Genomic DNA, 13,585 nt, shown 5'->3' with positions numbered 1-13,585 from the left:
GTTCACAGGAACAACTGAAGAACAGCTGAGGGGAAGAAATGTGGTTAACAATTTCCCCTTGTGCCAGGATGTTGCTCAAAAGTGACTGTCCCAACTAAGGCGCAGGTGCAATAAATCAACCCAAATGTCCTTCACTTAACCCAGCTCATTATAATGTCATTAACATAACATTAGCATTGTGGTTTTAGCCCCCCTTTGTTTAGGCCCTCATGGATAATAGCCAGGATGGAGTCGCTCTGGCCAACCCCAGGCATAGGTAGATGCAACACTCCTAGGAGGGAATTTTACCCCTCCCATTGGAGCAAAGCCCACGGAAGACTTCCTGGCTGTTGCGGCATAAAAGACACAGAACTCAGTCCTGTTTCTGGCAACCTGCTTTTGTTGCAGTAAACTGAGGAACGGAGAGACCAATAGGAGAGAGACCGGAGGATTGTTTATTTTAGGTATGCACTGGCTCAGCGGACTCACATCCAAAAAGCTGAGCATTGAACAAAGACGGAGCGGGGTTTTTTATAAGTGGCCTTAGAGAAGCAAAACAAAAGCAGTTAATCATATGGCGGCAGATCACGTAATCTATAGCATAACATAACTTGTGACCTTGCATAGCTGCATTGTAGCAGCTTTGAAAGAAAAACAAGAACTGGCTAAATACAGACATTTGTAAAACATAATAATGCTTAAGAAGCCTGAGAAAAGAGTAACAGTAAAAGAATCTTTCTGTCTCTTTTTTCTTTTTTTTTTTTTTCTTCAGCCTTGCTCTGGAAGCGGGGGAGTGTCTGGAGCCCATTCCTTTAGCCTTGGCTATTTCAACAGCATTATAACTGTCCTTGAAATGAGCTTGCTAGGCAGAGGAAAACTTGTTCTTTTCTTTTTCTTTTGAAACCTTGCCTTGCCACATTCTGGGCCTTAGCTTTTGCTTTTCTTGGAGTGAATAAGTGCAGTACTTATTATTAATATTATTTTTAAATTTCTGCCTCACTTTCAGGACCCCTCTCTTTGCTGAGAGTTTTCCTTTTGTTTAATAAATCCTGTTCTATTCTACTCCCTCTCCACTGTCTGTGTGCCTTATTCTTCTTGGTTGCAGAGTAAGAACTCAGACCTAGCTGCACTAAGGACTAAGAAAACTACAAAGGAAGCAAGAGATTGGAGTGATTGAAGGAAGAGACCATGAGCCAAGGAATGCAGGTGGCCACTAGAAGCTGAAAAATGCAAGGGAACCAGATGGTCCCCTCAGAACCTCTGAAGGAGCCAGCTCTGCCCACACCTTGACTGTAGCCCAATGAAACTGATTCTGAATTTCTGACCTTTAGATTTGTAAGAGAATGAACTTGTGTTGCTTTAAGCACTGAGTTTTTGGCAATTTGTTACAGCAGCAGGAAACCAATATAGTCCTCTGCTTGCCTAATGGGTCCCTTAGGCATGAGGGGAGGGTGAGGACTCATTATGGATTTGACCAGGAAGGGTAGATTTGACCTGCTTATTGACCAGAGCTGAAAGACATACGAACCTGCCTTGCAGATGTAAACTAGGGGTGGAGCATGCTGAAGAGATATAAGCAAGACTCTGGTCTACTCTAGGAAGTAGAAGGTAGTGCCAGCAGGAGATACAAACAGAACATCCAATTCTCGTGGCAGGAGGACGGTGAGTTTGCACAGAGAAGGGGCACAGGATGTTGATGGCAGGCTGAGCTGTAAATATTTTTAGGTATTTGGTTCCTATTTTGCTTATACCTAAATTAATGATAGAAAAGAGGATTTCCACTAGGGTTTTGGTCTGATTGTTTTTGGATGTGGGTTACTGGTACCCAGTGGGGAAGAGGATTGAGACACAGGAGGAGATGCCTGTTGGGAGACACCCCTACCCGACAGGTGCTGAATTCCAGGAGGATGTGTGAGGCTGGAGATGCTCTCTAAGACTGCGAAATTCATCACCAGAAGGCTAGTGAGAGAAAGCAAGGGTACCCCCATGGAGTTGGACCTGACTGTGGCTGGATATTCTGCAAGTGGGTTAGTTCACACAATGACTTACTCATGTTGATGCTCCATTTATATGGATATAGCTGAAAGTCAGAAAGGAAATAGAAATCTGTGAGTTTAGCATCGAAATGCCGAAGGCATGTCAGAGTGTGTGTACTTTAGGTAGAGGACAGTCTCTGGGCTGTTGACTTAGCTCTCTCCATTCTTCTTGTATATGTAATTCTAAGAAGTGTGGTCATCTGGTTTCTGCCAAACAGATGAGGAAGCCAGGAGATGAGAACGGACAGACAGACAACCCTCAGAGGCAACAGCTGGAAGCCTATGTTAGAAATGCTAACAGTGGGCCGGGCACGGTGCCTCACACCTGTAATCCCAGCACTTTGGGAGGCCAAGGCAGGTGGATTACCTGAGGTCAGGAATTCGAGACCAGCCTGACCAACATGGTGAAACCCTGTCTCTACTAAAAATACAAAAATTAGCCAGGCATGGTGGCAGGGGCCTGTAAACCCAGCTACTTGGGAGGTTGAGGTCAGAGAATCACTTGAACCTGGGCAGTGGAGGTTGCGGTGAGCTGAGATCATGCCATTGCACTCCAGCCTGGGCAACAAGAGTGAAACTCCATCTCAAAAGAAAGAAAGAAGGAAAGAAGGAGAGAAGGAAGGAAGGAAGGAAGGAAGGAAGGAAGGAAAGCAAGCAAGCAAGCAAGCAAGAAAGGGAAATGCTAACAATGAAAAAACAAATCAATACACACACAATAGTACCTCCAGCTGCTCCTGCCACTCAGCCCTTCCCAAGAACTTCCCAATCTCCCTACAATCCACCAATCCAGGGTTAACTCCTGGCAGAGCAGGGAGCTTCCAGACTCTCTTCCACACCAAGTCTGGCTTCTGTTGTGATTGGTTATGCCCCGGCCCTATGGATACCCGTGAGCATAGATGTGCATTACTTTAGTAATCAATTAAGTTAGCTAACTTTCCCCTCTCAATACCTGGTAAAAGAAATCCAAAAACATCATAGTTAGGGGTCTTTTCTTTTCTCTCTCTCTCTCTCTCTTTCTTTCTTTCTTTCTTTCTTTCTTTCTTTCTTTCTTTCTTTCTCTCTCTCTCTCTCTCTCTTTCTTTCTTTCTTTTTGAGATGACAGAGCCTCCTTCCTGAGCCTCCCAAGTAGCTGGAATCACAGGCACATGCCACCATGCCTGGCTAATTTTTGTATTTTTAGTAGAGGCGGGTTTCACCATGTTGGCCAGGCTGGTCTCGAACTCCTGACCTCAGGTGATATGCCCCCCGCCCCTTGGCCTCTCAAAGTGCTGGGATTACAGGTGTGAGCCACTGTGCCTGACCAGGGTCGTTTCTTGCCCAGAGAATTTTATATACATATATGTTATAGGCCCAGCGGACATCAATATATTACAATGCAGGAGAATAACTGATGTTCATATTAGTGGAACTCAGTCATTAAGAAAAGTTTAATAACATTCAGTTTTATCTATTTAAAAATGTACCATGCATTTTAGAGGTTTTAATCATTTTGGTGCTTACAAAGGATTGAGCCTGTAACCATCAGAACTCACTTGTTCAGAGTGACTCATTCTTCAGGATGAGCTCACACTCCTGCATGAAACAGAACAATAGCCTTTGTGTGTTACTTACAGCCAAAATATGCATATTCTTGTGTAGCCAGACTCATTCTTTTTTGTTTGTTTGTTTCTTTGTTTTTATTGTTGTTTTTGAGACAGAGTCTCGCTGTGTTGCCCAGGCTGGAGTGCAATGGCACGATCTCAGTTCACTGCAACCTCTGCCTCCCGGGTTCAAGTGATTCTTGTGACTCGGCCTCCTAAGTAGCTGGAATTACAGGCACACACCATCATGCCCGGCTAATTTTTGTATTTTTAGTAGAGACGGGGTTTCACCATGTTGTCCAGGCTGGTCTTGAACTCCTGACATCAGGTGATTCACCCACCTCGGCCTCCCAAAGTGCTGGGATTACAGGTGTGAGCCACCGCGTCTGGCCCACCAGACTCACTCTTTTATGCTGGTCCTGTGCAGCCTGGGCTAATGGTGCCTCCCTAGTCATTGGTTCATCATCTGTCCTTGCTCACCTGGGCTGACAGTGCTTCCCTGCTCACCTGGGCTGACAGTGCTTCCCTGCTCACCTGGGCTGATGGTGCCTTCTTATCCACCTGGACTGGCCATGCCGCCCTGCCCCCTTCTTTTTCCTTGCCTCAGTGGGCCTTATCAAGGGGCAGTGGTAGAACCAAGGAAGAACAAAGGCTCCTTTCTCCCTTTGACCTTATGTTGTAATAATGATACGCTTGTCAACTCATCTCGGACAGCCAATCCAACCATAGGCCCTAGAAAAATAGGAGTTTAGAATTAAAAAAACAACCTTGATCAGCCAAGGATGTGGTTGGATGAAGGCAGAAGGAAGCTCATAGCATAGAGAGACTCACTAAAAATAAAAGCAACAAAAACAGAGCGGACATAGGGCATGCACCTGTTGTCCCAGCTACTTGGAGAGGACGAAGTGGGGGGAGGTTGCTGAGGCAGGAGGATCACCTGAGTCCTGGGAGGCTGCAGTGAGCCATGATTGCACCACTGCACTCCAGCCTGGGCAACAGAGTGAGACTGTGTCTCAACAAAGAAAACAAAACCCAAAAAACAAAAACAAAAACCCACCACCACCACCACCAACAAAAGCAAACCCGAACAAACAACGTGTCTTCCAAATCCAAGAAGACTCACGTTCAAAGGTGATGGAAAATTTCAGGGTTGAAGTAGACAAGGAGTCAGAAAATAGGCAACCCTACTTACCATACCCGATTCTGGGTCCAGCACGTCCTTGGCAGGGTGCTGCACGGTGAAGGGACGTGAGTGACCCTCTCTCTAGAAATGTGCCCTCGCTGGCAGATGGCCTTGCTACTCCAAGAGTCCATCATCTGATCTGACCCCCTTATTGCCTTAATCACTCACTTTCACACCAATTCTCAACACCAGCCAGGTCAACAGGTTGCCAGCCAGCCCAGGCTCTTGCCTGAGCGAAAGACAGGCAGAACCAGGGCAAAGCGTCAGATGTGATGGGTGGATACGCTGCACAGCAGTTCTGCGGCAGGGCTGCTGTCATCATAGCCACACAGATGCAGTATGTGCACTGTGTTTTTTTTTTTTTTTTTTTTTTTGAGACGGAGTCTCGCTCTGCCGCCCAGGCTGGAGTGCAGTGGCCGGATCTCAGCTCACTGCAGGCTCCGCCTCCCGGGTTCACGCAATTCTCCTGCCTCAGCCTCCCCAGTAGCTGGGACTACAGGCGCCCGCCACCTCGCCCGGCTAGTTTTTTGTATTTTTTAGTAGAGACGGGGTTTCACCGTGTCAGCCAGGATGGTCTCGATCTCCTGACCTCGTGATCCGCCCGCCTCGGCCTCCCAAAGTGCTGGGATTACAGGCTTGAGCCACCGCGCCCGGCCATGTGCACTGTGTTTTAAGGAGCTGTGTGAGGCAAGGAAAGTCCCAGGGCCCTCCTGGGAAGCCAGCCCCAAATGCCTGCGGCAGGGCAGTGAGACCCATGGGGCTGGGAGCTGCCAGGAGTGGTGGGCCCTCTCCATTTCACTGTGCTCTTCCCGGAACACTCCTCTCTCTGACTCTCCAGGGCCCTTTCCTTCCTCCCTCCCTCTCTGGGCAGTCTTCCCCTCCCCCGTGGCCCAGGCTTTCTCTGAGCTCCTTCCTGCTCCAGTCCCCCTCGCCTGGGCTCATCCAGTCCTCCCAGGCTTCCATGACAGCCTGACATTTCAGTCTCTGCCCGTCTGCTGCTCCCTGATTCTTTCTGGGTCTCCCAATTCAGATTCCCAAGAAAAAATTCAGATGACCGAGTTTGTGTTTTCCTGCCAGTTCGATGTCAAGGGTCCCGCCCGGGCTTGTAAAGGGTCTTGCTCTCCTCAGCAGAGGTGGGGTCTCGTGATTTACAAGGTAGCCCTTTCCCCAGGGCTGGGAGTCAGCAGGTGTGCGTCACTGATTTAGCAAGGACAGGTGAGTGGGTTTCTCATTTTTGCAAAGAAATGGTCCATAAGCTGGAGATTGCAGCATTTTTCCTCCTGTTCCCTCACTAACCAGCTGGGTGGCAATGGTAAGTCACTTCCTTTTCCTGTAAAATGAGGGGTCTGAATAGATGCTAATGCCATTTGCTACACACCAGGCACTGCTCCAACTACTGCAGGCACATTTATTGATGAATTTCCACAAAGGAGGTGCTATCACTAACTCCTTTTAAAGAAAGGAGGCGGGCAGGTGCGGTGGCTCACACCTGTAATCTCAGCACTTTGGGAGCACCAGGCGGAAGAATCGCGTGAGTTCAGGAGTTTGAGGCCAGCCTGAGCAACATGGTGAAAACCTGTATCTACAAAAAATACAAAAATTAGCAGGGCGTAGTGGCATGCGACTCTGGTCCCAGCTACTTGGGAAGCTGAGGCAGGAGGATTGCTTGAGTCCAGGAGAAGTGAGCTGAAATCGTATCACTGCACTCCAGCCTGGGTGACAGAGAGAGACCCTGTCTCAAAAAAGAAAGAAAGAGAGAAAGAAAAGAAAGAGATAAAGGAAGAAAGAAAGAGGAAAAAAAAAAAAAAGAAAAGAAAAGAAAGGAAAGCTGAGGCACAAAGCACTGAGTAACTTGCCCAAGGTCACACAATTAGCAGGTGGCAGAGATCCGGTCTAGTTTCAGAATTCTTGCCCTTGACCATGCTTTGCTCTCTCTCTCTGAGATTCTTTCAGCTCTTGAGCTTTAGAAATTGAAGTTTCCAGCAAGTTCTTTGCAGCAGCTGATGTTCTCTGTTAAATGACAGCGGGGAGTCTTTGAAATATTCAAGAGAGCCTGGGTTCACTGCTAACATCCTTGTTGTGAAGGCCTGCTGCCATTTGCCATTCTAGGACCAAGTGGATAATGAGTTAAGCTAGGCTGGGAGGGGGTTCAGCTCCCCACAACAAGGCAGGGGCAGCCCTTTGTGTCCGGCAGCATGGTAGTCCCCGTGCAGGAGCTCCAGTTGCCCTTTGTGTTTGACCTTGTGGAAGGGCATGGGAAACGCTGGCCTGTCAGCAGGCATAAACTCAAAAGTTTCTCCTTCAGCTAGTTTCAGGGACGGTCTAGCCAAGTAGATACACAGGATGAGGTAATCCATGGATCCTGTGAGGGAAGTTGGCTGATTGACTTAGGTGTGCCCAAGTGCCTGTAGGTGTCAGAACAAATCTATGCAGAAACGCGGACGCCCACACCAGCTCGGATGGCCTAAAGGCACGCATTGGAACGTGGCTCATGAGCTGGGACCCGGGATCAACCGCTGGTTTAAGGAGAGGACCGTGAAATGCCCGAACGTGGATTCCAGGCTGTCTCCCCGGGTGCCTGGCTGAGGGCAGCCACGTGTCTGCAGCGGTGGCATGTGTCCACGACTGAGACAGGCAGAGTTTGCAGGCAGCGGTAATCCATCAGCAGTCCCCAGATCTCTAACGTCAGGCGAAAGGGCATAGGAAGTCCCACTGTCCAGGAAAGTCCTTCATCCTGCTTCTCCCTGCCTTGGGCCTTTTCCCATTTCCACGGTCACCTGTCCACAATGGCTGCACTGTGCGGCCCTGCAGGTGCTCCTGACACTGAACAACCAGACCCATGGACTGACCGGATATGAAACTGACGTGGGAGGAGATCAGGCAGGTGCTGGGGCTGCCTGGCCCAATGCACAGAGCCAGAAGGGCTGTTGTGGGGAGGGTGTTATTGTTTTAGTGGGTGCAGCAACGAGTGGCTTAGCCAGTTGGGCGGATCACTTGTAAATTGTTATTTACAGTTTCTGATCCTTTAAAAGAAGAGCTTCGCGGGAATCAGTCTTCATTCCAGATGTGCAGCACCATGAGGGCCCTGGTGCCTCTGTTGTCCCTGTTCCTGCTGGGTGGCCAGGCCCAGCATGGGTCTGACTGGACCTACTCAGGTAAGCCCCTAGCCCCTGCACACTCCCTCAGTTACCCTCACACCCTTACAACAGGACAAGCGCCCTTCTTTTTTTTTTTAGACAGAGTCTCACTCTGTTGGCCAGGCTTGAGTACAGTAGCGTGATCTCCGCTCACTGCAACATCCGCCTCCCAGGTTCAAGTGATTCTCCTGCCTCAGCCTCCCGAGTAGCTGGGATTACAGGCACCTGCCATCATGCCTGGCTAATTTTTGTATTTTTAGTAGAGAGAGGGTGCCACCATGTTGCCCAGGCTGGTCTCGAACTCCTGACCTTAGGCGATCTGCCCACCTCCCAAAGTGCTGGGATTACAGGCGTGAGCCAGCACGCCCAGCCAAGACTCCTCCTTTAGGGCATTTCCCAGGATGGCCAGGGAGCCCACCTGCCATCTGTTGGGGATCTGCTCATTGTGGCTTCAGATGTTATCTTTGCAGTGTCTCAGAAGGTATGGAGAACAAGCTGAACTGAAACTTCAAATAAGGAAAAGAAGGAAATAGCTTTCCCCTTCACAAACTCCTGATTTATTTACAGGCTTTTTGCTTTTTTTTTCCACTCACAGTGTTGGCTGGTTCGAAAGCACACTCACTGCTTCTCTTCGTAAAGACATTTGCTTTGTTGGTCTGTGTAAGTGGAAAATAAAGTTCTTAGAAAAGACTCTCGCTAACCTCACGGAAGGTGCTGTGGGGTTTACGAGACCTTCTTTCTTGGAAATTTCATGGTAGGCAGTTTACCTAGAACATCTTGACATAAGAACCCAGTTCCCTTTGGTCTGTGGGAGGCCAAAACCAGACTTTTTTTTTTTTTTTGAGACAGAGTCTTGCTTTGTTGCCCAAGCTGGAGTTCAGTGGTGCCATCTCGGCTCACTGCAACCTCTGCCTCCTGGGTTCAAGCGATTCTCGTGTCTCAGCCTCCCAAGTAGCTGGAATTACAGGCACTCATCACCATGCCTGGGTAACTTTTGTATTTTTAGTAGAGATGGGGTTTTACCACGTTGGCTAGGCTGGTCTCAAACTTCTGACCTCAAGTGATCTGCCCACCTTGGCCTCCCGGAGTGCTGAGATTACAGGTGTGAGCTACCGCACCAGGCCCCAAACCAGACTTTTAAAATGTGAAATGTAAAATCCTGGGATTCAGCATGGGTTCTGGTCCACATGTGAGCCAAAGCTAGAAGGCTGTGTCTGTGGGGTGTGTGGACACTAAATGGCCCTTTCCAGGGGCAGTGAGGAGAGCTTCTTCCCGCGTCCCCCTCCTTTCTGTACAGGACCATGGACTGGGGTCCATGAGGAGGCTGGTGGCCACTGGCCGATGCAGGAAGTGAGACAAACATCTGCTTCCTGCAGAGTCCGCCCCAGCTCAGCTGCTCCAGAAGCATTCCTTCAGGATGAAGGGGATGATCTGTTAAGTCAAGGGCAACGGAATTAGGGACATCCTGGGAGGTTCAGAAAGTCCAGCCAGCTCTGACCAACCGCTGTGTTCCTGAGCACAGTGATCTTACACATGGCAGTGCCTCAGAAGCCTGGGGCATTCTGCTTCACTTGGCCAAGCGGTGCAGGCAGGTGGTTCAGAGGTGAAAGAAGAGAGAATTCAGACAATGAAGTCCTTGTCCTCCCCACGCTCTGCCCAGCCTCTGAGACTTCCTGGGCTTCCTGGAAAGTCTGGGCTTCCCGGAAAGCTACTAGGGACTCTGGGAGAACCTGAGAGTAGCGTAGCTTTTGTAAATGACTTTCAGGGACACCTGAGAGATGTTCCAGTATTGACAGTGGCCTGGGCCAAAGCATCTTGCTCTGAGAAGGGGTTGTGCTAGAGGCCTCTTGCTTGATTACAAACCAAAAAGCGCTGAGAGGCCCCGGTACAAACACCTTTTTTTTTTTTTTTTGAGAGTTTCACTCTTGTTGCCCAGTCTGGAGTACAAAGGCACGATCTCGGCTCGCTACAACCTCTGCTTCCTGGGTTCAAGCGATTCTCCTGCCTCAGCCTCTCAGGTAGCTGGGATTAAGGGCTTGTGCCACCACGCCCGGCTGATTGTTGTGGATTTTTAGTAGAGACGGGGTTTCTCCATGTTTGTCAGAGTGGTCTCGAACTTCCGACCTCAGGTGATCTGCCCGCCTCGGCCTCCCAAAGTGCGGGGATTACAGGCGTGAGCCACCGCGCCCAGCCACAAACACCTTTCTTAAAACAAGCTGTGTACTCACCACGCAGCTACCCCCGCACAGGGAGCAGCGGAGAGATTCTCCATGCCACATGGCTGACACCAAGCTCCACAGCTGGTTGGGGGCCAAGTCACCTATGATAATGACTCACCTGTGTTACTCTGTCCCCTATGATTATCAATCCTCTCTGAAAAGATCAACTTTCTCCTTATGAGTTCTAAAAAAGTACTCACTCTGGGTTGTCCTGGAACCTGATGCTTCCCTAGTTTCCCTGAATCCATAAGTGTAGACACCTAGATGGTCTTTACCATACTGGGAATCCATAAAAGGGGCTGGAGCAAGAAAATAGTGGTGGGGGGTTCCTGCAGCATGGGGAGGTGCGGGCTATGTTCCTGTTGGGGGCATGGAAGGACAATGGGGCCCTTGAGAGGAAATGAGGAAGAGGCCTCAGGAATAGCACAGGAATGGCAAGCCAAGGATCCCTCCATGCATTCATCAGCTGGAAATAAGTCAAAGGAGAGCAAAACGTTCTGTATAAAAGATTCTCAGGCCGGGCGCAGTGGCTCACGCCTGTGATCCCAGCACTTTGGGAGGCCAAGGTGGGTGGATCACCTGAGGTCAGGAGTTAGAGACAAGCCTGGCCAACATGGCAAAATCCCGTCTCTAATAAAAACACAAAAATTAGCCAGGAGTGGTGATGCATGCCTGTAATCTCAGCTACTTGGGAGGCTGAGGCAGGAGAAGCTCTTGAATCTGGGAGGCAGAGGTTGCAGTGAGCCAAGATCACACCACTGCACTCCAGTCTGGGTGACAGAGCGAGACCCTGTCTCAAAAAAAAAAAAAAAAAAAAAAAAAAAAAAAAAAAAAAGACTTTCATTGATTTCAAAACACTGTCTTGCTCCCAGGGCCAGCAGTTGCCACAGGAAAGTTAGAGGTTAGGACCAAAGCCCCTCAAACACCAGAGTCCTTGGAGTTGACCTCGTTGTCTTTTTGGCCTCCTTCTGGGGGCCCTGCTTCTGCTTTCTGGAAGGTGCCGCCGTGGGTCCCTGCCCAGCGGGCCCTGGCCTCTGGCCCGGTGAGGTTCCTGCAGAGTGGGCTCAGCCAGGCAGCCCCTTGAACTGTCTCTTTCCTGTCTCAGAAGGAGCACTGGACGAAGCGCACTGGCCACAGCACTACCCCGCCTGTGGGGGCCAGAGACAGTCGCCCATCAACCTGCAGAGGACGAAGGTGCGGTACAACCCCGCCTTGAAGGGGCTCAAGCTGACGGGCTATGAGACCCAGGAGGGCGAGTTCCCCATGGTCAACAACGGCCACACAGGTAAGGGGAAGGGGTGGCGAGGGGCTCCAATCCACGGGCAGCCCCTGGCAGCCTGCAGGGGAAGGCAGGCGACACGTGTCCCTGCCAGGAGTGGCTTACACAGAGACACAAAGCATGGCCTCAGAACTGGAGGCCTCGAACATGAGGGTCGAACATGAGGGCTGAGCGGCCCGGAAACCTGGTGGCTCTTCCAGAGAGGGCAGCATCTGTCTTTCCACTCAGCTCCCTGCTGGTCCCTTCCTGCCATGTTATCCTCTTACTCGAGCTCACCCAACCCACGCAGCAGGCGACAGGCAGGACAGGCCGTGCTGCTGAAGCCACTTTTCCCACGGGGACTCTCTGTCCATCAGCTGGGGTCAGCTTTTCCACAGTTCCTATTTCAGTCTATTCAGCTCAAAGCACCTGACAGGTAGGACCAGGGTTTCTCAGAGTTTTAAGAAGGAAGCTCTGGTTTTCTGCTCCCTACAAGAAAGAAGGTGAAGGTCAGACAGAAAAAGCAGGGCCGTGGGGATGCCCCACTTCAGGAATCCAATATGAGCAACTGTTAATTTTTTTAATTTTATTTTTTGAGACAGAGTGTCACTATCTTGCCCAGGCTGGAGTGCAGTGGCATGATCTCAGCTCTCTGTAGCCTCTACCTCCTGGGTTCAAGCGATTTCCCTGCCTCAGCCTCCTGAGTGGCTGGGATTACAGGCGCGCACCACCACGCCCAACTGATTTTTTTTTTGTATTTTTAGTAGAGACAGGGCTTTCACCATGTTGGCCAGGCTGGTCTGGAACTCCTGACCTCAAAGTTATCTGCCCACCTCAGCCTCCCAAAGTGCTGGGATTACAGGCACGAGCTACCGCGCCTGGCCTGGAAACTGAAATCTGTGCTTTACTTGTACAGAACATCCTCCTGATTTTCCAAGTTGGCTCGACTCCTCTGAGCCTCATGACCACCCCAGGAGGCGGCATTTTTCAGGCAGGAAGTCTGAGGCCTCAGGAGGTCGAGGGACTCACCCAAGGCTACACAGTGTCTGACGGCCAAGATGGGCTCACACCCCCAGATGTCAGGTTTCTTGGCCACATCCTTCTTAGGTATTGCACTCTCTCACTCCTGCCTGGGTTGAGACAGTTCCCTGCCTGCCACACAGCAATACAACAGTCACCGGACTTGGCCAGGCATGGTGGCTCACACCTGCAAACCCAGTACTTTAGGAGGCTGAGGTGGGAGGATCACTTGAGGTCAAAGTTTGAGACGAGCCTGGGCAACTTGGTGAGACTCCATCTCTACAAAAAATCAAAACGTTAGCCAGGAGTGGTGGTGAGTGCCTGTAGTCCCAGCTACTTGGGAGGCTGAGGTGGGAGGATTACTTGAGCCTGGGAGGTTAAGGTTGTGGTGAGCCGAGATCACCACTGTACTTGAACCTGGGCAACAGAGCGAGACCCTGTTTCTTTAAATAAATAAATTAAAAAAAGAAAGGTCACAGGACTTAGTTTTCTTATCTTGCACAATCAAGAAAATAAAACTGGCCTGGTGAGATGGCTCATACCTGTAATCTCAGCACTTTGGGAGCCCGAGGTGGGCAGATCACCTGAGGTCAGGAGTTCGAGACTAGCCTGGCCAACATGGTGAAACGTTGTCTCTACTAAAAATACCAAAATTGGTTGGGCGTGGTGGCGTGTGCCTGTAATCCCAGCTACTCGGAAGGCTGAGGCAGGAGAATTGCTTGAACCCAGGAGGCGGAGGTTGCAGTGAGCCAAGATCATGCCATTACACTCCAGCCTGGGCAACAAGAGCAAAACTCCACCTCAGAAAAAAAAAAAAAAGAAAGAAAAAAAGAAAGAAAACCAATTGTCCTTTATAGGACTGGTGAAAGTAGCAAATTGGAGAATGAAGCTTTGTCTGTAAAAGGACTCAGGTTTATGTGGCCAAGAGCCCTGAAATACACAAAGAATGAACAAAAGCTTCATTTTCATTATAACATCATGCTCTTGTTTCCAAAATTACTCTTGGACGCTTCCAGATTGGCAGGCTGAACTCTTCCTCCTCTCCTTGTCCTCTCCTTTTTTTTTTTTTTTTGAGACGGAGTCTCGCTGTGTCGCCCAGGCTGGAGTGCAGTGGCCGGATCTCAGCTCACTGCAAGCTCTGCCTCCCGGGTTTTTACGCCGTTCTCCTGCCTC

At 49.9% G+C, this 13,585-nt stretch overlaps 1 protein-coding gene and 1 long non-coding RNA gene across 3 annotated transcripts in view; one reads left to right on the top strand and one right to left on the bottom strand.

Moving 5' to 3' along the window:
* Positions 1–3,477: 3,477 nt before the first annotated feature.
* LOC141408892 (uncharacterized) lies at positions 3,478–5,020 on the bottom strand. The gene is made up of 2 exons (XR_012426436.1): positions 4,788–5,020; positions 3,478–4,327 (listed from the first exon to the last, which is right to left on the bottom strand). It is a non-coding gene; the product is annotated as an uncharacterized lncRNA (long non-coding RNA).
* Positions 5,021–7,835: 2,815 nt separating this feature from the next.
* CA6 (carbonic anhydrase 6) overlaps positions 7,836–13,585 on the top strand; it is a 36,940-nt gene continuing 31,190 nt past the window's right edge. For both annotated transcript variants that reach the window (XM_065530118.2, XM_045381265.2), the window contains exons 1-2: positions 7,836–7,933; positions 11,240–11,419. In XM_065530118.2, the coding sequence (XP_065386190.1) occupies positions 7,843–7,933; positions 11,240–11,419 (271 nt within the window). In that variant the 5' untranslated portion in view covers positions 7,836–7,842. The remainder of the gene's footprint in view (positions 7,934–11,239; positions 11,420–13,585) is intronic.

Source organism: Macaca fascicularis, chromosome 1, assembly GCF_037993035.2.
Source record: "Macaca fascicularis isolate 582-1 chromosome 1, T2T-MFA8v1.1".
In the NCBI taxonomy this organism is placed as follows: Eukaryota; Metazoa; Chordata; class Mammalia; order Primates; family Cercopithecidae; genus Macaca; species Macaca fascicularis.
This window is presented reverse-complemented; position numbering and strand designations above follow the sequence as displayed.